Source organism: Bicyclus anynana, chromosome 24 (assembly GCF_947172395.1).
Source record: "Bicyclus anynana chromosome 24, ilBicAnyn1.1, whole genome shotgun sequence".
In the NCBI taxonomy this organism is placed as follows: Eukaryota; Metazoa; Arthropoda; class Insecta; order Lepidoptera; family Nymphalidae; genus Bicyclus; species Bicyclus anynana.
In genome coordinates, this window is record NC_069106.1 from 3,791,713 (window position 1) to 3,818,863 (window position 27,151).

The 27,151-nt window shown below is 39.3% G+C and overlaps 1 protein-coding gene across 1 annotated transcript; it reads left to right on the forward strand.

Moving 5' to 3' along the window:
• The first annotated feature begins 266 nt into the window (after positions 1 to 266).
• On the forward strand, positions 267 to 27,151 carry LOC112045428 (coatomer subunit alpha). The gene is made up of 21 exons (XM_052888956.1): positions 267 to 607; positions 1,957 to 2,073; positions 3,460 to 3,696; positions 4,841 to 4,978; positions 6,070 to 6,233; positions 7,384 to 7,521; positions 8,504 to 8,587; positions 9,674 to 9,866; positions 11,087 to 11,239; positions 12,064 to 12,284; positions 13,022 to 13,159; positions 13,676 to 13,779; positions 17,075 to 17,241; positions 17,510 to 17,707; positions 18,409 to 18,590; positions 20,703 to 20,844; positions 22,272 to 22,374; positions 23,427 to 23,559; positions 24,510 to 24,685; positions 25,900 to 26,115; positions 26,594 to 27,151. Exons 1-21 carry the CDS (start codon positions 380 to 382, stop codon positions 27,055 to 27,057), a joined length of 3,696 nt encoding a protein of 1,231 aa, XP_052744916.1. The 5' UTR covers positions 267 to 379; the 3' UTR covers positions 27,058 to 27,151.

Here is a 27,151-nt window from a genome sequence, read left to right on the forward strand (position 1 = left end):
CATAAATCATAGACTATGACAGTTAGAAAAATAGAGTGCAAATTATGACAGAAAAAAAACTATAGACTTCGCAATTTTTAATGATATATTCAATTTTATTAATATGTGGATAAAAATAAATATTATTAATTTTCCATATAATATTTAATAGGGACATATACCTCTGCAGCAAACAACAATTTTGATGCCGGTGCAACAAAAACAAACAACAATTTTTTATCTATTTGGTGCTTGACACATCACTATTTCAGACGTGTCACGTCAGTTTGACATTATGAAATGAAATGTCGATGGTGTTCGCAAAGTTTTGTTCAAAAGTAGAATTTAAAAGTGTATTTATAGTGGAAGTACGTGAAATTGTACACAGAAATCGTCTAAAATGTTGACTAAATTCGAAACCAAATCAGCCAGGGTGAAGGGTATATCGTTTCACGCGAAAAGACCATGGGTTTTGGCCAGTCTTCACAATGGTGTAATACAACTTTGGGATTATCGTATGTGTACATTGCTTGAGAAATTCGATGAACACGATGGCCCAGTGCGTGGTATATGCTTCCACATCCAGCAGCCGCTGTTTGTGTCTGGCGGGGACGACTATAAGATAAAGGTTAGAGCCAACTTTCCTATCAATTTACTCCCTACATATATGACGTATGCCAACATGTTTTATGTTTTAGCAGAATAAATAATACTATAATAATGATTTAGGACTTGTCTAGTGTACAAGTGCGCTTCCCGATACTTGTTTTTAATATTGCATTAGAGTTTCATAATCAAGGTAAGTTAGGAAGTATTTAATTCAACTTTGGTTCTAAGTCTTACGTGTTTTATGAATATTGTTTGATCAAGTATTGCCTCATTGGTCTAGTGATGGCTTTGAATCAAGAGGTTTTGGGTGTGAGTCCTGTCTCAGGCTATGAAACATTGAGCTTTTGTTTCTTACTAAAAATTCAGTAATAATTCTCAGCCCAGACTTTGGAAATTTGCCTCTGACAGCATGTTAAGCCTTTGGTCCTGGTTTGGATTAATTTGGACATCTGTTCCATTGATTTTTGGACATCTGATAGTGGTTGTTATTATTACATAGCCTGCCATTTAAAGTCAAAAATATTGCTAACTCTTTTTTATAAAGTACTAGGTGACATCCCCGACTATGTTCTTGTGAATTCAGTGTTATACAAACCATACACATGTGATTTTTCTGGGACAGAAAGTAGCCTATCTTCCGCTACAAGGTTCAATTTATGTTGGTATTGAGTTTCACCCAAATTAGTTCAGTGGTTTTGCCATGAAAAGGTAACATACAGACTTACTTTCACATTTATAATATTAGTATGGATATGAAATATTGCTTATATTTGAACAACATTGACTTCCATAAGACAGGGTCAATTTTGTCTGCCACTAATGAAACCAGCTGTTTTGAAAATATATTTTATAAATAATAAGCAAAAATATTGTCATTTGCTCTCTTGAAAAAATATAAGTCCTTGACTCCTTGTCATTGAATATCAGAAAGAAAGAATCACATGAATTTTATAGTAAATGATCCCATTCTCATTGCCACTTGTAAGGACCCTTGTCCTTACTATTAGATAAGCAAATCACTGGCTCGTCCCTACACTGGTATGTCAAGCAGACCGCACATGACCACTCCAGTCAAGCGCCGGTGAGACTATCCCATTGCCCTACTACCAATGTCCATGAGATGGGTGTATGTAGTATTGTAGACCTGTTTAGTAGATACAAACACTACAAATAGTAAAATGAAATCCATAATAATCATGATAAAATAAATTAGAGTAGATACAAAGGCATTTTTTTATTTAAATATTTCTATAGGAATGAAACTTATGTGTGCTCAATCAGTTGTATACCAAAGTAATTTACATGGAAGTAATAATGTTTGCTGGGTTTAGTTAGTTGTTTAATCAAACTTTTTATTAAAATATACAGGTTTGGAACTACAAGCAAAGGAGATGCCTCTTCACACTCCTCGGCCATTTGGACTATATCCGTGCTACATACTTCCATCACGAGTACCCATGGATCCTGAGTGCCTCTGATGATCAGGTATATACTCATCTTTATTGTCTCCTTTAACTCCTACAACTACTACAAAAAATATATGATTTCATTTGACTACAAACCCTATGTTATGAAGGAAGCAAGGAGAAGAGGCAAAGACAGTTTTTTTTTCTTTTGGGGTTATCTGCGATCAGTAATCTATAAGCAGATGTGTTTTGTAATAACTTTTTGCTTTTCCCCAGTGAGAATATCCCCTCATTGTTTTTATAGGAAAATAGGTTTAAATAATGTGCTTTCTTTTAAGCTCTGATATGTTCTGTGAATCAATTATCATTTATAATTAAAAAGACATAGTGGCAACAGTAACTGTCATGCTGCATGTCAAGTTCCTTATCTTACCCACCACTCCCTATTTTATCAATGGATTGTGTAGTAAAGACAAATGACAAGTACAGTGTTGTAATTAATTATGCAAGTACAGTGCTCCCCACTTCAAATTGGATCTTTATGTTTGTGAAATTAGCTCCCTAGAACCCGCCCTGTCTGCACCATTTGTACTGTTATTGATTCATTGCACAGTAATTTTTTGCTATCTTCACAAACACAATTTCTCGTGGCGGGCACTATAGAGCAGTGTATTGGCAGAGAGGCCAACATTGTGGCAATGTAAACATAGCAAATGGTAGTGCAAGCGCATGGTGTGACAGGCCCATTTGAGGAACCTTAAAAACCCTATAAAAAAATGGGATACATAAGATAATGTCTCTCTCTTTAATTCTTATCAGAGAGATTTTATCAACACGGAAATTAAAAGACAATCTTTTGGAAACCATCACAAATGTCTGTTGTGTAATTTGATAGGAAATTAGTACAACTACTAAGTGATATATTGTGTGAGTAGAGATAACTCACTAACTACTAAAGTTAAATCTATATAAATAAAAATGGATCTTTAAAATATATGTGTCCTCGTACTTTTTGAACGACTGCACCAAATTGTAAGATTTTAGTTTTTATGTATTAGTTTTTGTTATGACAAGGTTTGTGTAATATAAAAATCATAAATATTTAAAAATGTCTAAAACAACACTTTTCTGTATTCCCATATAAACAATTTGTGATAAAAGAGGGGTATTCTACCTTTATGTTGATGCGTGCTGGACGTTGAGGCGAAAAGCGATAACGGCGACTTTCCCTTTCCGAGATGATAAGTGCACTATAACCCTTATTATGCCTTAGATAATGCTGAAAGTTATCAGCAATTAATTATTTGTTATCTACTTGTTCTAAATACAACACGATTAAATGTATCTATTTATACATTTATAAGATAGGATGAAATCAGCTATTTTACTACCCTAAAAGAAGTTACATTGGGGCTACATACTGTGTATTGTCTAAATATATCTATATTAATTTATTTACTTACAGACAATAAGAATATGGAACTGGCAGTCTCGTCAATGCATCAGTGTCCTTACAGGCCATAACCACTACGTTATGTGTGCACAATTCCATCCCACCGAGGACCTCATAGTCTCAGCTTCTTTGGACCAGTCGGTCCGAGTGTGGGACTTCTCTGGCCTGAGGAAAAAGAGCGTAGCCCCCGGCCCAGCAGGGTTAGCGGAGCACTTAAGGAATCCTCAAGCGACTGATTTGTTTGGACAGGTAAATGTATGTTTGCCTTTATTATTTTTTATGGGATGCAGTCATGGCGTGTCTGCTGGCATTGAACTTTAAACCATTAACCATGGGCTTCAGTTTCACCTTCCCATTGCAATTTGCTTTCTGGTTATCTGCTGTCACATACAGGTATTGCACGAAGACTTCTTTCTTTAAAATAAACAGACATTTGATATTATTAACACATCAGATTAAAATAAATGGGTAAAACTTAAAAGGTACTAAATTAAATCCACCACTGTGTACAGGGGTGTGTGTTGTAACAACAAAGGGTGTAGACAGAGGAGCAAATGACAGATCTATACTTTATAGAGACATAGACAGAGAAGTCTATAGATAAGTGGTTGACTCTCATTTAAAACCATGCAGGCAACAACTGGAGTTAAGCAATTAGCCTATAGTTGGACTGTATAGTTTTTTAGTGTGAGTATTTTGAATGAGGTGAAAAATTAAGAACTATTCTTAAAAAAAAATAATATTAATTATGTTAAGCTTCGTTTTCTCTATGGTGAAATCAAACCCTTACTAATGGAAGTCGTTTTTTTTTGTTGTTAAAAATCTCATTACAAAAAAACATTGTTTTTGTCAACTCAAAACCCTACACGTCATATCTGTAAAATAGAATCTAATTTCATTAATATTCACTGTATATTTCATACATACATAAAGTTTGTTGCATTTTTTTTTACATAATTATTATTCATATTTTGATACTGAAAAAGAATTTTCAAAATGTATCAAAAAGCTTTGCTTCTTCAAGTTGTACATAATTCATGTCAAGCAAAAACTAGATTACATTTTCCTATGGAATGTATAAATCTATTTTCATCATTATAATAATTTTTGACCACAATTTTGGCATTGTGTGTATAAATAGCTTTCATTCTTTAATAAACGATTAAATGAAATTAAGACAAATACGCACCTCCCGGTAACGCCCCTTAGGTCCTTATGGATTAAAGAGACCTACAGCACTTCACACACATACACACAATCAAAAAAAGGGCTTTCCAATGAGGTAGTTAAAAATGAATGTATAGTCTTTATATTATTTTTGTTTAGAATATTTGACTAGAATCTATTATCATTGTTAATCTTAAAGTATTAAAGGTGACTGCATGTCCTCTAGGCCGATGCTGTGGTGAAACATGTGTTGGAAGGCCATGATCGCGGTGTCAACTGGGCTTCCTTCCACCCTACGCTGCCTCTCATAGTGTCCGGAGCTGATGATCGACAGGTCAAATTGTGGAGGATGAACGACGCTAAGGTATGTGTGTAAATATATTTTATAATGTAATTTCTTGGACTTCGTATTACTATGTTTGTCCAATGACGTCAAATAGGATGCAAGGAGTTGCAGTTCTTTTTGTGCGTAGGTGCCTCCGAGACCAATATATAAAATAGAGAGTCAATATCAGACTCGGATGCCAAAGAGCTTCCCTTAAACCACTGAAACTCTTCTTAGTATACTACAGCATAATTGAAGTGCAACATCTTTTTGTATGTTTCATTTTAGCAGTAACTTGGTAAATGTGTTACAAAAAGTGTAATCGGGCGAGAGTTTTAAGATGTGTGCTTGATTGATATTGATAACCGCGAAGTCACTAAATATATGAAACAACAAGAAGCATAGTTTAAGCCAAGAGAATGTTGTTGGAAATCTATTATAGAAGCCTGACAATGGAAAAATTCTTTAGCTGATAATAGAAGCACAGAGTAACTAGAGAGAGTCTTTACAAATTGCGTGCTGAAGCCTGTGCAACCCATAAAAAAAAACAAAAGTCACGCGTCTCCTTGACATCCGCGTATACACACTTTTTTCATAATTTATATTTAACACTAACAACAATTACGTAAATTAATATAATAATCAATAATAACCATTAAAAAATACTTTATCTCGTTTCTTTAGTTTTTGTGAACAGTTTTTAAAATATTTAAAAACGTAGACGCCATTTTTCTTGAATAATATTGAAAATTACTGATGCGACGGTTCGTATCGTACTGACAAGAAAACATATTCGTTTTTGAATTTCGTAACCGTGACGGGTACGACACCGTCTTGTTCCGTACGCTACATCAGCATATTATTGACTAGCTGTCACCGCGCGGTTTCACCCGCGTGGTGCCCGTTCCCGTAAGAATACGGGGACATAGACATATTATAGCCTTCCTCGGTAAATGGGCTATCTAACACTGAAAGAATTTTTCAAATCGGACCAGTAGTTCTGAGATTAGCGCGTTCAATCAAACCAACAAACAAACAAACTCTTCAGCTTTATAATATTAGTATAGATTAATCTGTGCATAGAAGATAGGAAAATCCGTTAGTAATATATGAGATTGTATATTGTACAGGCGTGGGAAGTGGACACATGCAGAGGCCACTACAACAACGTGTCGTGCGCGCTGTTCCACGCGCGCCACGAGCTCATCCTGTCCAACAGCGAGGACCGCTCCATCCGCGTGTGGGACATGACCAAGCGCACATGCCTGCACACCTTCCGCCGGGAGAACGACCGGTGAGTCGCTACCATTATCATCATATCAATCATCATCATTACCACCCCATATTTGGCTTATTGTTGAGCACAAATCTCCTACTACTTCTTACTAAACTAACTGAATTGTCGAGAATAAATAATTGGGTTACAATATTTTATCATTAACAACACATATTCGGCTCACTGTTGAGCACTCTCTCACTCAGAGTGAGTACCCTGTCCCAATGCGGATTGGCAGACTTCACACACAAAAAATTCGAAAAACGAAAAAAATCACAGGTATGCAGGTTTCCTTATGATGTTTTGTCTCACCGTTTGAAGCATGTGATTCTTCTTCTTCTTCTTTCTTCTGGGCCGTTTCCGCACTTAGCCATGTGATTGGCCGTTGTGCGTGGGTCCCTCGGTGTAAGTTCCCGCTGGATTTACCGCACGTGAAGCATGTGATATTTGATTTCTTAAAATGTACATCTGTACTAATATTATAAAGAGGAAAGATTTGATTGAAGATCTATATGTCTGAGACTTCTGAACTAATTTGAAAAATTCTAACACTGTTGGGAAGCTATGCTATTCCTGGGTGCTATACGCATATATTTATTCCCGTATTCCTGAGGTTACGGGAACTATGCGGGTCAAACCGAGTGGTCTGTCATGTTGTGCTTGTGTCATCATCATCATCATATCAGCCGATGGACGTCCACTGCAGGACATAGGCCTTTTGTAGGGGCTTCCAAAGTTTTGTTTTTGTCGTCCATACAAAGTTTTGCCCAGTACTGACCACGCTGGGCATGCGGGTTGGTCAGCGCAGTGTGCTTGTGTAGTGCTTGCTTAATGTTAATTTATTCTTAATATTTAATTTGTTTGAATTTGAATTTACTATTTTTAAATTATTTTGATTGTTTAATATTCATTTTGTAATTTAAGATTTATTGTTGTAATTATTATTTCTGATTGCTCGAGAGACGAATTGGGAACCTGTAATGTTTCTCTGGGCATATTTCATGTATATAAATAAATAAATAACTATTGGAGGTGCATGTCCCAGATTAATTCTAATTTTGATTCTGTATCGAAGAGTTCATATCTATGGGCTATCACATCTCAACTCATTACCAATACCATCATTAAAACACCACTACCACCTCACTTAATGTGCTTCGTGTTGCAGGTACTGGGTGCTAGCGGCGCACCCAACCCTGAACCTGTTCGCGGCCGGCCACGACGTGGGCATGATACTGTTCAAGCTGCAGCGCGAGCGACCGGCTTACGCTTTGCATAACAACATGCTGTTCTATATAAAGGACAGGTATGTATGAGTTTGAGATTTTTAGGGGGGCAGTTGAAAACCCAAAGAAAAATTGAGATCGAATAGACGGAAAAACACAAAGACTAAAATTAAAAAGGGTTACGGGTTAGGTACAAATTACATTTTGGGATTTTGGGATTCCATTCTAGATTAAAATTAATTGGAAAAATAATTTTTTTAAAGATAAGTCCGTTTTTTCCGATGATTCCAACAGTTATATCGTCATATTTTAACCAATGTACACAATAACTTGACAAATTATGTACGAAAATCTTCCTCATTCTCAAACTCTATCAATCTTATCTATTGATGACACCACATGAAATCTGTTTGGTAGCTTATGAGTTTATCGCAAATAGATATATATATACACAGATAGATAGACGCCACGTAGGAGAAACTTTTTTTTTTTAATTCTTTACAAGTTAGTCCTTGACTACAATCTCAACTGATGGTAAGTGATAATGCAATCTAAGATGGAAGCGGGCTAACTTGTTAGGAGGAGGATGAAAATCCACACCCCTTTCGGTTTCTACATGGCATCGTATCGGAACGCTAAATCGCTTGGCCGTACATCTTTGGCAGTTGAAAACCCAGAGAAAAATTGAGATCGAATAGAAAGAAAAACACAAAGACCGAGATAAAATTAAAATGGGATAGACAGAAAAAAAATCACAAATAACAGTTTTGGGATTCCATTCTAGGTTAAAATAAAAATTCAAACAATTTAAAGAAAAGTCCGTTTTTTCCGATGATTCCAACAATTATATCGTCATATTTTAACCAATTTACACAATACCTTGACTAATTAAATAGGAACATCTTCCTCATTCCAAAACTCTATCAATCTATATTAGTGAAAGCCATATGAAAATCTGTTCAATAGCTTGTGAGTTTATCGCAAAGCGATATATAGACACAGACAGATAGACGCCACAATCATATAATAAGTAGTGCTATAATATGTATTTCCGTATTCTAGACAACTGCGCAAGCTAGACATGTCGACCAATCGCGATGCGCCCATTATGCAGATCAAAGGGGGCGGCCGCCACCAACCATACAGGTAAGTAGCATGCAAAATAGAATACAGTGTTGCCAACTTAACAACAAAAAAAAATTGGAGTAAAATTCGCACGTTTGATTTGGGGAGTAACGTTACAAAAAGTGTAATTGGGCGAGAATTTTAAGATGCGCGCTGCCATCTACAGGTATAATAAATCAGTGTTTGTTATTTTAAACTACCAGAAGATGGCGCTGTTAGAGAACTTTAAAACAATCCCTTTTTGTACACTTCAAGAATCTGTTGCGATGCAGTTATGCATGAGGCTCATAGATGGCGCTTTGTTTTTTATCTATACTAATATTATATAGCTGATGAGTTTGTTTTTTTTTTTTTATTGAACGCGCTAATCTCAGGAACTACTGGTCCGATGGAACGCTATGCTCGGAGCTACGCTCGGAGTATCAATCGGATCCGAAATGAGGAGATCAGCAGAACAAGTCACAAATCTGAAGTGACAAATGGGGACCCCGCACTGGAAAACGCAGTGTTGGCTGACCCCCCACAGGTGGACTGACCACACAAGTCGCAGGGTTTGCATTGAAGCACGCGGCTCACCATTGTAATGTTTGGAAGTCCCTACAAAAGGCCTATGTGCTGCAGTGGACGTTCATCGGCTGATATGATTTGATCATGATTAAAAAAAAAATTAAATTACAGCCGTGATAGCCCAGTCGATATGACCTCTACCTCCGATTCCGGAGGGTGTGGGTTCGAATTCGGTCCGGGGCATGCACCTCCACCTTTTCAGTTGTGTGCATTTTAAGAAAATAAATATCACGTGTCTCAATCGGTGAAGGAAAACATCGTGAGGAAACCTGCATACCAGAGAATTACCTTAATTCTCTGCGTGTGTGAAGTCTGCCAATCCACATTGGGCCAGCGTGGTGGACTATTGGCCTAACCCCTCTCATTCTGAGAGGAGACTCGAGCTCAGCAGTGAGCCGAATATGGGTTGACGACGAGTACGAGAAAAAAAAAACCATGTTTATTATAATCCTTTTATGTAAAAAACACAAAAATTTGTGCACTCAAAAAACCTCTTCCTGTATTTTTTTTTTAATTTTCAATATAATATGTTCTCGGCAGTATGTCGCTGAACCACGCGGAGTGGTGCGTGCTAGTGACGTGGCGCATCGGCGACAGCAACACGTACGAGCTGTACTCGGCGCCGCGCGACGGCGAGGCGAGCACGGCGCCGCCCGAGCCGCTGCGCGGGCACGCCACCTCCGCCGTGTGGGTCGCGCGCAACCGGTTCGCCGCGCTCGAGAAGAACAACCAGGTGTGTGTGTGTGTGTGTGTGTGCGAACAACCAGGTGTGAGTGTAAGAACAACCAGGTGTGTGTGTAAGAACCTCCAGGTGTGTGTGTGTGAAAAGAGCCATGTGTGTATGTATGAGAACAACCAGTTGTGTGTGTACGAATAGCCAGGTGTGTGTGTATGACATCAACCAGGTGTGTTTGTAAGAACAACCAGCGTATGAGTGAGAACAGACATGTATGTGTATGAGCAACCAGGCGTGTATGTGAGAACACTAGGTGTATAATAACTACCAGGTGTGTGTGTGTGTGTAAGAACAACCAGGTGTGTTTGTGTGTGAGAACAACCAGGTGTGTGTGTGTAAGAACAAACAGGTACGTTTGTGATAAAAACCATGTGTGTATGTGAGAACTATACTAATAGCATTAACAACTGAGTCTTAGGGCCATAAATCATTTCTCTATATCTATCTCGCTTGCACTTATGGGTCTTATGGAGCCGTCTAGTGAAGGGTGTAACAATGAAAGACATATTATCGATAAGTAAAGTTTATTATCGTATCTTGTTCACAAAATTAAAAAAATTAACAATATTTGATTTAATATAATACATATTTCATATTATATAATTATTAACTAAATAAAATTAATCTTCATCTGAGTCTTCATCATCAGAATCTTCGTCTTCTGCCAAATTTATTATATATTAGTATCCATAGTGCGCAACGAGTAACACATGAATGTATTTATTTAATTGCAGTAAACACATTTATAGCAAAAAAATACGCAATGCAATTACATTAGAAACCGACCAATCAGAATCGTCCAAATCATTATTGACTCATCATTAGCACGTGCGCAGGTAGCCGTTTATCGATAATTAGGGTGCGCAGGTAGGCGCGCTGCACATTCCTATCTTTTTTGACTTTTATGACCGGACGACTCAGATGATAATGCGCATACTATACCAGGTGTGTTTTGTACGAACAACCAGGTGTATAAGAACTACCAGGTGTGTGTGTGTAAGAACGACCAGGCGTGTGTGTAAAAACAAGGTGTGTGTAAGAACCTGGTGGTGGAATCACTAAGCTGGTGAGAGTATCAAAATAATATGCAGCTCCCTAACAACTCTACATAAACAATCAGAGTCAAGGCAGCTTGCTTAGCTTCTGGAGTGAGCTCCGTTGAGATTATATAAATAGTCTTAACTATTGTTAAAACTTAACCAATATTTTTGTTCTAGCTGGTGATAAAGAACTTGAAGAACGAGGTGTCAAAGAAGATCGCGACGCCCACGTGCGAGGAGATCATGTACGCGGGCACCGGCATGCTGCTGCTGCGCGAGCCCGAGTGCGTGCAGCTGCTGGACGTGCAGCAGAAGCGGACCATTGCCAGCGTGAGTCATATGTTTGCTGCAGCTGGTGATGAAGAGCGAGGAGATCATGTACGCGGGCACCGGCATGCTGCTGCTGCGCGAGCCCGAGTGCGTGCAGCTGCTGGACGTGCAGCAGAAGCGGACCATTGCCAGCGTGAGTCATATGTTTGCTGCAGCTGGTGATGAAGAGCGAGGAGATCATGTACGCGGGCACCGGCATGCTGCTGCTGCGCGAGCCCGAGTGCGTGCAGCTGCTGGACGTGCAGCAGAAGCGGACCATTGCCAGCGTGAGTCATATGTTTGCTGCAGCTGGTGATGAAGAGCGAGTCTAAGAAGATCACAATAATAAAGAGTCATATTAATCAACAGGAAATTTGGTTCCCCTTTTTGGTAAAGCTTCTTGACGCACGCTTGACTTGGTGAATGTTTTACGAAAAGTTTAATCCGGCGAGGCTTTTAAGATGCGTGATCATTGTATGTTATTTAAAACTACCAGTAGATGGCGTTGTTAGAGAACTTTGAAATAACCCCCACTTCAAGAACCTGTTGCGATACAGTTATGACTAAGACTCATAGATGGTGCTTTTTTTTTTTAATGAAGTTTTACTTCAGTCGTGTGGTCTAAAGTTCTGGGTGCTATTATTGTTTGTTTACTTAAGAAAATTGTTATTTCCTATAGTAAATATGGCGCTGCATATGTCTTATCAGACACACCAAGATGGCTTGGAAGGAAAACGCCATAAATATCACGTTTGAGCAGCACGTAAAAAAAGCCATGACCATGGCTTTTTTTGGACTTTAACCATACTGCAAAAAAATAAATATATTTTTTTTACATAAAACAGGTGAAAGTGTCAAAATGCCGCTACGCGATATGGAACTCCGACATGTCGCTAGTGGCCCTGCTGGCCAAGCACTCGGTGACTATCTGCACCAAGAAGCTGGAACAGCTGTGCTCCATCACCGAAGGTGCGCGGGTCAAGTCGGGAGCCTTCGACGACTCGACTCCTCAGCCAGTGTTCATATACACCACTGCCAACCATATCAAATACTGCTGCAAGGATGGGTAAGTGGAGAACATTAGGGGAGCCCGGGATGCTAAGTTTGCAGTTAGTCGAGCGTCATTGGGACCGATTGCATTTGGTAGATTAAATTATAGGAAGAATAAATGGTTATTTACTTTTTTCGCTTTTAGCGGTGCTTCAAAGCAATTTTTATTGGCTTACTGAAATTATCAGAAAATTTTAGCGATTAATTAGAGGAGGGTATTTCCTTCAAAATAAGTAAAACGTAAGTGCATCGCGCTCGTAACTCGAGAATTAAAATATAAGGGTTTTATTTTGTAACTTTGAAACCCACCCATTCCATTTTGTTAAGCTCATATTGTCAAATTTTCGAAATGTGCAGTTTTTAACTACCAACAAACAGCAACCTTTATATGAGACGGAAATTTTAGCTTGTATTTTCTATGGTATTCTATGGTTGGCGTATAGGATACATAAACGTTTTTGTATAAAATAACAAAGAAAACAATAAAGTTGATAGTTACTGCAACTGCATTCTGAGATTTCTATATTTTCCTTCACGAAGGATGTATTTAACACAGTCTGGCCTCTTTTTACGTTTGCAGTTTATCGATGTGTGTTTCTCGACGCATTTAGTTTTCTTAAAACATAATTGTTTAGTATGGCCATATTGTAGACAGTTGTTACATTGTGGGATTTCTCGCGTCTTTAATTTTTCACTCGATCTTAATTTTTCACCGCAATCCTTCGTCTTCTTGAATTATTGGATTTTTCACAGCGACTACGGTATAATCCGCACGCTAGACGTGCCGGTGTACGCGGTGAAGGTGATAGCGAGCGAGACCGGCGCGCGCGTGGTGTGCCTCGACCGCGAGGCGCGCCCCAAGGTGCTCAACATCGACCCCACTGAGTACAGGTCAGTATTGTCACACAGCTTTGCTGTGCTTCTTTACAGCGAGGTCCTGGGTACGATTCCCAGCTCAGGTCAGCTTCATTATCATCAACCCATAGTGATATATATATTTTTTTTATTCTTTACAAGTTAACCCTTGTGTGCAATCTTACCTGATGGTAAGTGATGATGCAATCTAAGATGGAAGCGGGTTAACTTGTCCGGAGGAGGATGAAAATCCACACCTCTTTCGGTTTCTACACGACATCGAATCATTAAATCATCTTAGATTGCATCATCACTTACCATTTCAGGTGAGAATGTAGTCAAGGACTAATTTGTAAAAATAAAAAAAAATTTAAAAAAATCTGCAGGGTGTATATGAGGTTGGCAGTTGGAGAGACTGAGTGGTACTAGTCTTCTTACACACCAGTTTGTTTGTTTGAAGAAGGGAAATGATTTCTTTTTTATTGTTTACAAGTTAGCCCTTGACTACAATCTCACCTGATGGTAAGTGATTAACTAAACAAATACCCGCAGGTTCAAGCTAGCGCTGGTGACGCGCCAGTACGACCAGGTGCTGCATATGGTGCGCACCGCCAAACTCGTGGGCCAGAGCATCATCGCGTATCTGCAGGAGAAGGGTGACTTTGGACTTTTTATTTATATATACTACTAGCGGACGCCCGCGACTTCGTCCGCGTAAAAATCGATATCAACTTTCAACCCCTATTTCAGATTCTATTTTGCAAGTTTTATAACTTATAGGTACCTAATAAATAGTCCACTTATCATTTTACATTTACAAATGTACCTAGAAAAATTAAAACTTTCCGTACAAACTTTGTACCCCTACTTCCCATTTCTGATTTTCTTTTCGCGACAAAAAGTATCCTATTATCCTTCTACGTATTATGGTCTCAAATCGTCTTAAGTATCATTTGAATTCATTCTGTAGTTTCAGCGTGATGCCCGGTCAAAAAAAAGCCAAACAGACAGCCAAAAAACAGAAAATAGGATTCAATATCGATCTCCTACCTCTACCCTACTCCTACCCTACCCGTACCCTAACTGTATCCTACCCCTACCCTACCCGTACCCTACCCTACCCGTAATCTTCCCTTTCCCTACCCCTAGGATAGGGGTAGGCCCTACCCCTAACCTAGGCATACACTCCCCTACCCTGCTCTACCCCACCCTACCCTACCTTTACCCCTACCCTACCCTTACACAACCCCTACCCTACCTGTACCCTACCCTACCCTATACCTTCCCTACCTTACCCCTACCCTTACCAAAATCGGTCCAGCCCTATGAGCGTGGTGCGATGACAAAGGAAAATAGAGACTTCTATGCTAAAATAATCTTTGGATCTACTGGACCGATTTGAAAGATTATTTTACCAATAGAAAGCTACGTTATTTGCGAGTGTCATAGGCTATGTTTTATTTCCATATTCACACAGGAACGGGAACTACGTAATTGAAAGCGCGGGGCGTCATGTAGCGGAATTTCTGCGTCTTTTAGAAATTTTGTATTATCTCCGAAACTATTTAACTAATTAACATACTATGAAGGGCAAATCTTATCTCCATAATATCCTTGTGATTATTAAATAATTTATTTTGATAAGGATTTAAGTTAAGTAGCATAAATAATGACGCAAACCTAAGTATATAAAATTTATAATTTTTAAAACACAAAAGGTACTATATCTGCTAATATATAGAAGATAGATATATGGTGTCGCGGACTTTTTTGTAGAACTTTTAAAGATACATAAAGCCTCCATACATTAATTTCAATTTTACACAATGGTTAAGGCAGCGCATGCGAATAAGTCTGCTTAAGAGGATTTTCGGTCCGGCCTGTATGACAAAAACTGTGTTAACTCGGCAAATATATATCATACTAATATAAAATATAGCCTATAGCACTCCCCGATAATGTAGCATTCTACTGGTGAAAGAATTTTTGAAATCGGACCACCAGTTCCGAAGATTACCCCATTTAAAAAATGTGACAAACTTACAAACTTACAAACTTTACCTCTTTATAATATTAGTATAGATTACTGTATGGATAATAAGGAATGAGTATATAAGAGGAAGTCTGAAGGTGGCGCCAGTGACAGAAAAATTGAGGAGTAGAAGGTTAGCTTGGTATGGACATGTAATGCGTAGAGAGGAAAGTCATATTACTAGAAAAATGTTGAATGTGCAAGTGGAAGGTCATAAGAGGAGAGGAAGGCCAAAGAAGAGATGGTTGGATTGTGTGAAAGAGGACATGTGTGTAAAAGGAGTGGATGATGAGTTGACGAGCAATAGAGATGAATGGAAAAGATTGACATAGTTTTCCGACCCCACTTAAGTGGGATAAGGGTAAGGAGATGATGATGATATACTATTACTGTATAGCTGAATGTTTGTTTGGTTGCACTAATCGCAAAAAACTGTAGTCCAGTATATGCATTGACCTCTTATAATAAAAGGATGCACAATCATGTAGAAAATTTCATTATTATGTAAATGTAAATGTCATTATTCATTATTCCTTGTATTTATTTTCTCTCTTTCGATTGGTTGTCTGGAAGAGATCGCTCATTAGTGATAAGGCCGCCAATTGTACATTAGTTTTTAAGTTAATTTCTTGCCTGTTATTATTCTTTTTGGTGTACAATAAAGTATATTTCATTTCATTCATTTCAAAATTTCACTTGAAAAGTAATTTAGAAAATTATACCAAAAAGCCTATATTCAATAAAATCCCAAATTCAGAGCAAATTCAACGTTAAGTATTGAGTTTAAGGTTGAATTTGCCAATGCGACTACTTGAATTGAGTGCCAAGAAGTTGTGTTTGACACTCATTGAGTGGGGAAGTTTTTTGGTTGCTGATTGTGCAACCACTTTTTAATGGGAGATTGAAGAGTATATGTGATCAGAAATACTATGACACGAGCTTTGTATATCTGATATATAAATTAAAGTAAGAAAATTTGTTCTGAAAAAATGCGTTATTTGCGATTTTAATCCTCATTTCAAATAAGTACAATATTCGTCACAAGTATTACATGTTGAATAAAGTTTACCTTGACATAATTTACTATTAATAAATATTATCATACATCATAATATTAAATTACTTACAACAACAAAATAATAGTATGGTCTATGAGTTACATCCGGCAATATGTACCCTCATCTGTTATTTATTTGGGATAAGAAATAAATGATAGAAAACCGGGGTGCCGCCGTTTGTCTGAATGTTATTTACCCTACCCCGACTAAGATAGGTTAGGTTAGAAAAAAAAATAACCACGAAGGCTAAGGCGCCTTAGCCTTTGTGGTTATTTTTTTTTAAACCATCCATAAATAGACCCACCTCCGTTATTTAGATTATAACCTGTAATTTCACTGAACTAGTTCAGGGATTTGTTCAATTCACCAGATTTGTTTAGGGAAAAGATAAAATCGTGTTGTTATTTTAACACCCTCCGTGATTTCATCAAATCCCTTAGGAAATTGACCAAATGCCTGTTTTTAATCATATCGCCGTTATCAACCCATTTTCGGCTCAGTCTCCTCTCACAATGAGAGGGATTAGGCCTTAGTCCACCACGATGGCCCAATGCGGATTGGTAGACTTCACACACGCAGAGAATTAAGAAATTTCTCTGGTATGCAGGTTTCCTCACGATGTTTTCCTTCACCGTTTGAGACACGTGATATTTAATTTCTTAAAATGCACACAACTGAAAAGTTGGAGGTGCATGCCCTCCGGATCCGAACCCACACCCTCCGGAATCGGAGGCAGAGGTCATATTCACTGGGCTATCACGGCTTTTTATCATATCCTTGCAACATATTCCTTGAGCCGGATCTCGTACTAATACAATATGTCGCTTACTCACGATGATACATAACATTTTGTCCGGGCAGGTTACCCGGAAGTGGCGCTACACTTCGTCAAGGACGCTCGCACGCGGCTGTCGCTGGCGCTGCAGTGTGGCAACATCGAGGTGGCGCTAGAAGCTGCCAAGAGCCTCGACGAGCCCGCCGCCTGGGACAAGCTGGCCAAAGCCGCGCTGGCCACTGGCAACCATCAGGTGAGCCATGGTGACCTTGACAGTTTGACACGCGGCTAACGCTACATGTGAGGGTAGGGGTAGGGAAGAAGTGCACAAAAATCAAAGTGAAGCTTGACCGGGTCCGCTAATCCTACTAATATTATAAACGCGAAAGTTTGTATGGATGTTTGGATGTTTGTTACTCTATAACGCCGCTATGGAATTTACCCGCGTAGTATACGAATGGATACTACGCGGGTAAAACCGCAAAGTACTGCTTATAATAATGAAATCGCTTCGTTTGTAGATAGTAGAGATGTGCTATCAACGCACGAAGAACTTCGAGAAGCTGTCGTTCCTGTACCTCATCACGGGAAACCTGGACAAGCTGCGCAAGATGATGAAGATCGCGGAGATCAGGAAGGACGTGTCCTCGCAGTTCCAGGGTGCGCTGCTGCTGGGCGACGTGAACGAGAGGATCCGCCTCCTGAAGAATGCTGGACAGGTGATTAAATACAATTATGCCCAATAATTTTGTCCAATAATTGCCCAATTTTTAAATGTCAGTACGACCTACACTTTATGCATGATGTGGCTACCTTTAAGTATTGTTCTATGTGTCTCGATGCCCTAGTTTTAAAATATTCTGATTCTGTGTTCATATAATTTTGTTGGTCGTCTAAATAATAAATAAATAATGAATAAATGTAATTCTGCCCAAAAATTATTAAACAAAATTATGCCTAAAAGTGATTTAATGCAACTATCTCTATCTCCATCCTCATCTAAAAAGATTAAAACAAACTTGTGCCTAAAAGTGATTAAATACAACTATCCCCATCCAAAATGATTTAAAAAATATTTCTAAAAGTGATCAAACAGAATTTACCAAAAGTCATTAAATACTACTTGCCCAAAAAATCTATACTAATATTATAAAGCTGAATAGTTTGTTTGATTGAACGCGCTAATCTGAGGAACTACTGGTCCGATTTGAAAAATTGTTTTAGTGTTAGATAGCCCATTTATCGAGGAAGGCTAGGCATAGCTATTGGCTATATTTTGTCTCCGTATTCCTACGGGAACGGGAAACACGCGGGTGAAACCGCGCGTAGTCTACTAGTATACAATCATGCCCAAAAGTGATTAAATAGAGTTATGCCCAAGATTATTTGTTAGTTAATTAAGTTTGAACTTGTTTCGCAGCTCTCTCTCGCATTCCTGACGGCCATCACCCACAAGCAGCTGGACGAGGCGGAGCAGCTGCAGGCGGCGCTGGAGGCGGCCAACCTGCCCGTGCCGGCGCCCGACCCTCAGGCGGTGTTCGTGAGGGCGCCGCTGCCGGTGCAGAGGGCTCAGCCCAACTGGCCACTACTAGCCGTCTCCAAGTGAGTCACACCTGATGCTCGTCACTCTACCCCATTTCGCTCCCTCTCTATTTTTCTCCCATTCACACTCCCTCTCTCTCTCTTCCTCTCCTTCTTTCTGCCACTCGACCTCCCATTACCTCTCCAACTACGTCTCCCACTCACTCTCTCTCCCCCTCCATCTTTCTACCACTGACACACTTCCAATCCCACTCTTTCTCACTTCTTCCCTGTCCTCCTTATCTTTCTCCCACTCATGCTGTCTTCAACTCCCTCCCCCTTTCTGTCTCACTTCCACTCTCTCCCACCCTATCTTTCTCCCAATCGCTCTCTCCATCACGCCCTCCTCCCACTCCCTCTCTATCTATCTCTCTCTATAACTCCCTCTGACAAAAGAACAACAAAAAACAAGGACAAGTTTTACAGAAGGAGGTGACGTTAAATTGACACTTCTCGTGTCGAGATTGTACTTGCGCATCTATGTACTGAGTAAGAGACATAAGTCAATGTTTATACACGTTGAACCGACTTGGAGAATAGTGGTAGGTTAACAAGTAATATATCTTGGCTGGTGGGAGGTTTCGGCCGTGGCTGGTTACCACCCTACCGATAAAGACGTACCGCCAAGCGATTTAGCGTTCCGGTATGATGTCGTGTAGAAACCGAAAGGGTTGTGGATTTTCATCCTCCTCCTAACAAGTTAGCCCGATTCCATCTAAGATTGCATCATCACTAACCATCAGGTGAGATTGTAATCAAGGGCTAACTTGTAAAGAATAAAAAAAAAAATCTTAGAGTGCATCATCACTTACCATCAGGTGAGATTGTAGTCAAGGGCTAACTTGTAAATAATAAAAAATATATCTATACTAATATTATAAAGAGGTAAAGTTTGTAAGTTTGTAAGTTTGTCACATTTTTTAAATGGGGTAATCTTCGGAACTACTGGTCCGATTTTAAAAATTCTTTCACCAGTAGAATGCTACATTATCGGGGAGTGCTATAGGCTATATTTTATATTGGTATCATATATATTAGCCGAGTTATCACAGTTTTTGTCATACAGGTCGGACCGAAAATCCTCTTAGGCAGACTTATTCGCATGCGCTGCCTTAACCATTGTGTAAAATTGAAATTAATGTATGGAGGCTTTATGTATCTTTAAAAGTTCTACAAAAAAGTCCGCGACACCACATATCTATCTTATATATATTAGCTGATATATAGAAGAAAAAAGGCCTTTTGTGTTTTAAAAATTATTAATTTTATATACTTAGGTTTACGTCATTATTTATACAATTAAACTTTAATCCTTATTAAAATAAATTATTTAATAATCACAAGGGTATTATGGAGATAAGATTTGCCCTTTACAGTATGTTAATTACTTAAATAGTTTCGGAGATAATACAAAATTTCTAAAAGACGCAGAAATTCCACTATATGACGCCCGGCGCTTTCATTTACGTAGTGAATATGGGGATCAAACATAGCCTTGGACACTCGCAAATAACGTAGCTTTCTATTGGTAAAACAATTTTCCAAATCGTTGCAGTAGATCCAGAGATTACCTCCTACAACCACACGAACTTTACCTCTTTATATTATTAGCATAGAAGTCTCTATTTCTCTTGGTCATACCACCACTCTCGAAGGACTGGACCGATTTTGCTAAGGGTAGGAGTAAGATAGAGAAGTTACAGGGTAGGTTAGGGTACGGGTAGGGAAGCGTAGGGGTAGTGTAGGGGTAGGGTAGGTTTAGGGCCGGGTTTAGGGTAGTGGTAGGGTCGGGGTAGAGGTAGGGTAGGATAGGGAAGTGGCAGGGTAGGGGTAGGATAGGTGTGAGATAGGGTTCGGGTGGGATAGGGGTAGGAAAGGGATAGGGTACGGGGAGGGTACGGGTAGGATTGGGGTAGGGTATAGGTAAGGTAGGGGTAGGGTAGGGGTAGGGTTGGGGCAGTGGTAGGGTTGGGGTAGTGATAGGGTAGGGGTATGGTAGGGGTAGGGTAGGTTAGGTTAGGTTAGGGGGTAGTAGTAAAATTGACATCGAATTTTACGCAGACGAAGTCGCGGGCGTCCGCTAGTATATTATACAATAAACAATAAAACATACCCTATTTTTATTTGTACCAGGAGTTTCTTCGAAGTGGCGGGCGGAGCTCGCACGGCGGCGGACGCTAGCGCGGTGGGTGCTGTGGCCGATGTTGCGGGTGACGAGCCCTTGGAAGCGGCTGGTGCTTGGGGCGACGACGATGATGTGCTGCAGGAGAACAAGGTGATATATTAATTGATCATGAAACACGGCTAAGACTCACGTAATATTAGGTCGGAGTATGCCCGACTAGTTTCGAACCCATACGGGGCCCTTAGTCATGAGCTGGTTCTTGCATCGCGGCACGATCCAAATTGCGAAGCGGCTGCGCGACGCGCTGCTGCTCGCATTGCGCGCTGGGAGAGGGGTTGGGTGGTGAGGAGTGAAGAGTGAAACATTAATGTCATCTTCATTAGACTCGTCTTCTTATAAGCAAACCGAACTAACGTTATCTTGTTCCAAGTTTGTTGTATGTGACAATGAAAGAAATAGCGGTTTCCACGCTGTGGGCAGCAACCATCCATGATCCCGATTAAATATATATTTTGCAAAGTGTGACTTTTTTTTAAGATAATTGACACGCCTTTATTGGGTGAGCTTTTAAAGGAGGTTCACTTATCTTTATTGGATGAGCTTTTAAAAAAGTTCACTTACCTTTTTCGGGTGAGCTTGTAAAAGATGTTCACATGTGTTTATTGGGTGAGTTTGTAAAAGAAGTTTACATAATCTTTATTGGGTGAGTCTGTAAAAGTAGTCACATATTATCTTTTTTGTGAGCTTTTAACGAAGTTCATTTATTTTTATTAAAAAAGAGCTTGTAAAAGAAGTTCACATATGTTTATTGGATGAGCTTGTAAAGAAGTTTAGACATGTTTATTGGGTGAACTTGTAAAAGAAGTTTACGTGCATTTATTGGTTGAGCTTATAAAAGAATTTCAAGTTATATCTTTTGGGTTTCCTTAATTTTATTTTATTTATTTGGGATCGAAAACAGTTGTGTATATACCTACAAAACTTAAAGCAAATTTAAAAAAATTTACCTTGTAAAAGAAGTTCACTTGTTTTTATTGGGTGAGCTTGTAAAGAAGTTTAGACATGTTTATTGGGTGACCTTTTAAAAGAAGTTTACGTGCATTTATTGGTTGAGCTTATAAAAGAATTTCAAGTTATATCTTTTGGGTTACCTTTATTTTATTTTATTTTATTTATTTGGGATTGAAAACAGTTGTGTACAATAATATGTCTTACAAAACTTAAAGTAAATTTAAATTTAAAAAAAATTACCTTGTAAAAGAAGTTCACTTGTTTTTATTGGGTGAGCTTGTAAAGAAGTTTAGATATGTTTAGTTCATATTTTATCTTTTTTGGGTAAACTTGGAAAGTTCAAACATCTTTATTGGGCGGGTTTATAAAAGAAATTTATCCACCTTTATCAAGTTACCTCATTGTCAAACTTCGTAAACTTGTAATTATTTATTTGATGAGATAATATTACTTGATTTCATTGATTCACAAGATACAGCAATGTTCACATTTCAAATGACCTTGTATGAACTTAAACCATAATGATGAATATTTTTGGAAGTCATAATTATGATTATTTTTCTTAGGAGGAAGGCGAAGGCGACGTGATGGAAGACGCCTGCGATGACGGCGGCTGGGACGTGGGTGATGAGGACTTGGAACTGCCCGAGGAGTTGGCCCCAGTGCCCGGTGAGTTTGAATAATAATTATATTTAATTAATCTAAAACGTGTGGTTATATTATGGGAAGTTTAAACATATGCATGTTTAATCAATTATATCTATTTGTAGCGACGTTGTTGTATAGAACGTTTTTGAGCTAGCACGGCAGCGTCGCATTAAATGGATCACATAAAATGGTAGAATTAACAATGTTTATACCTTGTAAACTCAGACGAATTATATAGGGACTTATCTATAAAAGGTCGAAATCTGTTTGACGTACAAAGTTGAAAGGACATGTCCCAAAAAGGGGCGTTTATTATTTATAATTTATAAGCAGATCGATAGTGTTTTTTACGGATAGAAGATACAAATTGCTGTTGAGAAAATAATTTTCAGAAATTTTTTAACCCGCATTAATTAGATAAATATTTTTTTTTGTTTTGCTCGATTGTCTTCAAATTAAACATAAACAATACAGTGGAAGTTTTCAAAACAGCCAATAAAAACACCTGGAATTGAATTCATGGTGTAAGCTGTCAATGTATGTGTCATGTAATATTGTCAAATGTCAATAAGAAACATGTTTTTAACTTGTGTCTTAGAAACATTAAATCGTAGATAGAGAAGCATTAAACAAAAAAAAATCCTACCCTATATGAACGCTACTACGCGAAGATCACTGACAATCTGTCAGGGTGTGAGTTACAAGCATGTTGCCATTATAAAAATTCTTAATTAATGTTGTCCGCTAATGAAAAAAAATACATTTTATTTAATAATTAAAAAATAAAATGTGGGCTCTAAAAATTTTTTAATTTTGGATTTTAAGCTCTATATTTTATGTTCTTTTAAGATAAAAATAATTTGTGCTGCTTAGTTGTCACTCGGAATAATGGCCCATACAAAATTAGGACATGTCCTTTGGCAGGGAGATAGTTTATAGTTTAATAACGGTAATATCGATTCTTCGAGAGGGCAAGAATAAATAGATCTAAGGGCGGACGAAATCGCATGCGACTGCTAGTAGTATTTAAAATTATTAAATTTTGAAAATTTAAAATTGTTTGGTCGTTTCAGCTGACATAGACGGCGCGGAAGAGTCTTCGGAGTACTTCGTGGCGCCCACGCGTGGTGTGAGCCTGGCGCTCGGAGCCAAGCTCAAGACTGCCCACGACCACGTCGCCACTGGACAGTTTGAGATCGCTTTCAGGTAGTTTTTTTTTTTTATTCTTTACCAGCACAGAGTTCCCACAGTTTTGACAGCCTCTTGACGTAGTGGTTTTTTTTTTTTTTTTTTTTTATTATTATTATTATTTAGAAATTAGCCCTTGACTACAATCTCACCTGATGGTAAGTGATGATACAGTCTAAGATGGAAGCGGGCTAATTTGTTAGGAGAAGGATGAAAATCCACACCCCTTTCGGTTTCAACCCAGGACCTCCATCATTAAATCCACTGCACATACCTTTGACGGCCTCGGTGGCGCAGTGGTATGCGCGGTGGATTTACAAAACGGAGGTCCTGGGTTCGATCCCGGGCTGGGCCGATTGAGGTTTTCTTAATTGGTCCAGGTCTAGCTGGTGGGGAGCTTCAGACGTGGCTAGTTACCACCCTACCGACAAAGACGTGTCGCCAAGCGATTTAGCGTTCCGGTTAGGATAAAAATCCACACCCTTTTCGGTTTCCACACGACATCGTACCGGAACGCTAAATCGCTTGGCCGTACGTCTTTGCCGGTAGGGTGGTAACTAGCCTCGGCCGAAGCCTCCCAAAAGCTCTGCTATCAATGTCATCGAGCACGTCAGCTCGCTTCAAGCGCTTGAGAGCCATGATAGCCCAGTGGATATAACCTCTGCCTGCAATTCCGGAGGCTGTGAGTTCGAATCCGGTCCGGGGCATGCACCTCCAACTTTTCAGTTGTGTGCATTGTAAGAAATTAAATATCACATCTCAAACGGTGAAGGAAAACATTGTGAGGAAACCTGCATGCCAGATAATTTTATTAATTCTCAGCGTGTATGAAGTCTGCCAATCCGCATTGGGACAGCGTGGTGGACTATTGGCCTAACCCCTCTCATTCTGAGAAGAGACTCGAGCTCAGCAGTGAGCTGAATATGGGTTGATAACAAATATTAACTCCAAATACATATATTTTCCAGATTATTGAACGAACAAGTGGGCATAGTGAACTTCGAGCCGTACCTGGAGACGTTCTTAAGCATGTACTCGTCCGCGCGGCTCATGTTCGGCGCGCTGCCGCAGGCGCCGCCCCTGGTCGCGCACCTGCACCGGAACTGGAAGGAGGCCAGCGGGAAGGACTTGCTACCTGTTTTGAGTAAGTTCGAGTCTGTATGTCCGCGATAAACTCAAAAATTAGTGACTAGAATTTCACGTACTTAATAACTAAAAAAAATTATAATGTTAAGTTATAATATCTCGTATCGTAGAAAACGTAGAGTCATTAATAAAAATATGGACAGAACCGCTGACCTAACCTTGGTCATCGGCTCTGCCAATTACAATAGGTATGCTATGCTTAACCTCACTAATCGCTTACACAATAAACTAACTCTTAATTTTGCTATTTTACCCTGGTAGTTGTGGTAGAGGAAGCACATCGAGCAAGTCCCAGGACTTGTGACAAGGGTGTGGTTTAAAGGCGCCTTTTAAAACTAGTAAACGCTCACCAACCATTTACTGCCCTGTAAGTTTGTACTTCCACATTAAAAAAATATATAAAATAAAAGTGGGAATTATCTGTAACTGAAGTTATTGTACAGCAAAAGCTCCTTATTCACGTTTTCACTATTCGCGGATTAAAAAATTGCGTCCCAATTCCTATATTCGCGGCTAAATATTTCGTTATTCGCGGATCTGACTGACGAAACTGACGTAAAATGTGCAAATTTAAACTTTAACTTGCAAATACCTATTGCCGAAATTGCGAATGGATGGTTTAAGAATGCCACTGCTTTAAATCACTCTGAAGCTTTTAAAAAATGTCAAGCAAGAAGATAGCCTTCCTCGATAAATGGGCTATCTAACACTGAAAGTATTTTTCAAGTCGGACTAGTAGTTCCTGAGATTAGCGCGTTCAACCAAACAAACTCTTCAGTTTTATAACGTCAAAAAATGAAAAAAAAAAGGTATTTTCTCGTCACCAGATACGTCGTTAACGCTTTTTAAGCACATTCTACACAAACAAGCTACACAGCGCCTTCGCTGCGATGAGGTTCCCGATATCTGACGTCACTCGGGGTATTTTTAACTCACCCCCTAGGGGTGTCCTCTCCACTATCACACACTCAGGCCAAAACACCCTTCCAGAACGGCCCTCTAAGCCGAGGTCGGAGTATCACAGACGCCCTTAGAGAGTCGTTCTGCCCATCTACTCTGCCTCTGCCTTCGGGCCCCATCAGGCGATGCTTCTGCGCTCGCCCAAACCCCCCGGTGACGCCGCTGAGGTCCCATTAAGAAATTGGCACTTACACAAAAAACAGTTCTAGGCGTGCTAGATTTGACAATAATATTTATTTTTACTCGTTGTAGCGGCGAAGCTCAACGACCTGGTGGCCCAGCTCCAGCAGTGCTACCAGCTGACCACCGGCGGCAAGTTCACGGAGGCGACGGAGCGGCTGCGGCGCGCGGTGCGTCTGGTACCGCTCCTGCAGCTCGACTCCAAGCAGGAGCTCTCCGAGGCGCAGCAGCTGCTGGCCATCTGCAAGGAGTACCTGCTGGGCTTGCAGATGGAGACGGACAGGAAAGGTGAGCTGGCACCGACATCGCAGCTGACTGCAAGCAGAAGCCCTCTCTTCCACTTCACTCTCTTCACCCCTACAATACCATAAACATCACCTGTTTATAATATTGATATTAAACGTAAATTATATAATTTATTAAACGTAAGCTTTTAGAAAAGTCATATTATAGTGTCAATGATTACGTAAATGAAAAAATTGCTTGGAAATGAAATGTATTACATGACTGGCTACTTACATACCTATTGTAAAATGGTGATAAACTAAAAAAGGATAAACCTGGCCGAGTTTTTTGTGGGCTCTTCTCGGACCAAGGCGCGTTTGGAACCCTCGTAACTTTAATTTTAAGCTTTCGAATAATTATTATCACCATTATCTTAAGTTTAATATTATTACCTGACGTTTCGAAAGAGCTTGTAAACTAAGCCTATTTGAAATAAATGAATTTTGACTTTGACTTTGATACTCATGTTTTCATCCCCCAGCCATGCCCAAGAACACCCTCGACGAACAGAAACGCACATGCGAAATGGCCGCCTACTTCACCCACTGCAAGCTGCAGCCCGTTCACCAGATCCTGACCCTCCGTACAGCACTCAACATGTTCTTCAAGCTCAAAAACTACAGAACAGCCGCCTCCTTCGCCAGAAGACTCCTAGAACTCGGCCCGAGGCCAGAAGTGGCTCAGCAAGCGAGGAAGATACTCCAAGCTTGTGAGAAAACGCCTACAGATGAGCATCAGCTGTTATATGATGAACATAATCCGTTTAATATATGTGGGATTAGTTATAAACCTATATATAGAGGTAAACCTGAAGAGAAATGTCCTTTGTGTAGCGCTAGCTTCCTACCAGAGCACAAAGGTAAGTTGTGCCCGATTTGTGGTGTTGCCGAAATTGGCAAAGATGTATTGGGACTGAGGATCTGCGTGTTGCAGTTCCAGAGATAATTTTGTTACTGTGTATTATTATTTGGAATGTATTCTAGGATATTATAAATAAATGAATTATTATTATTGATAAATAAATGATATATGATATGGC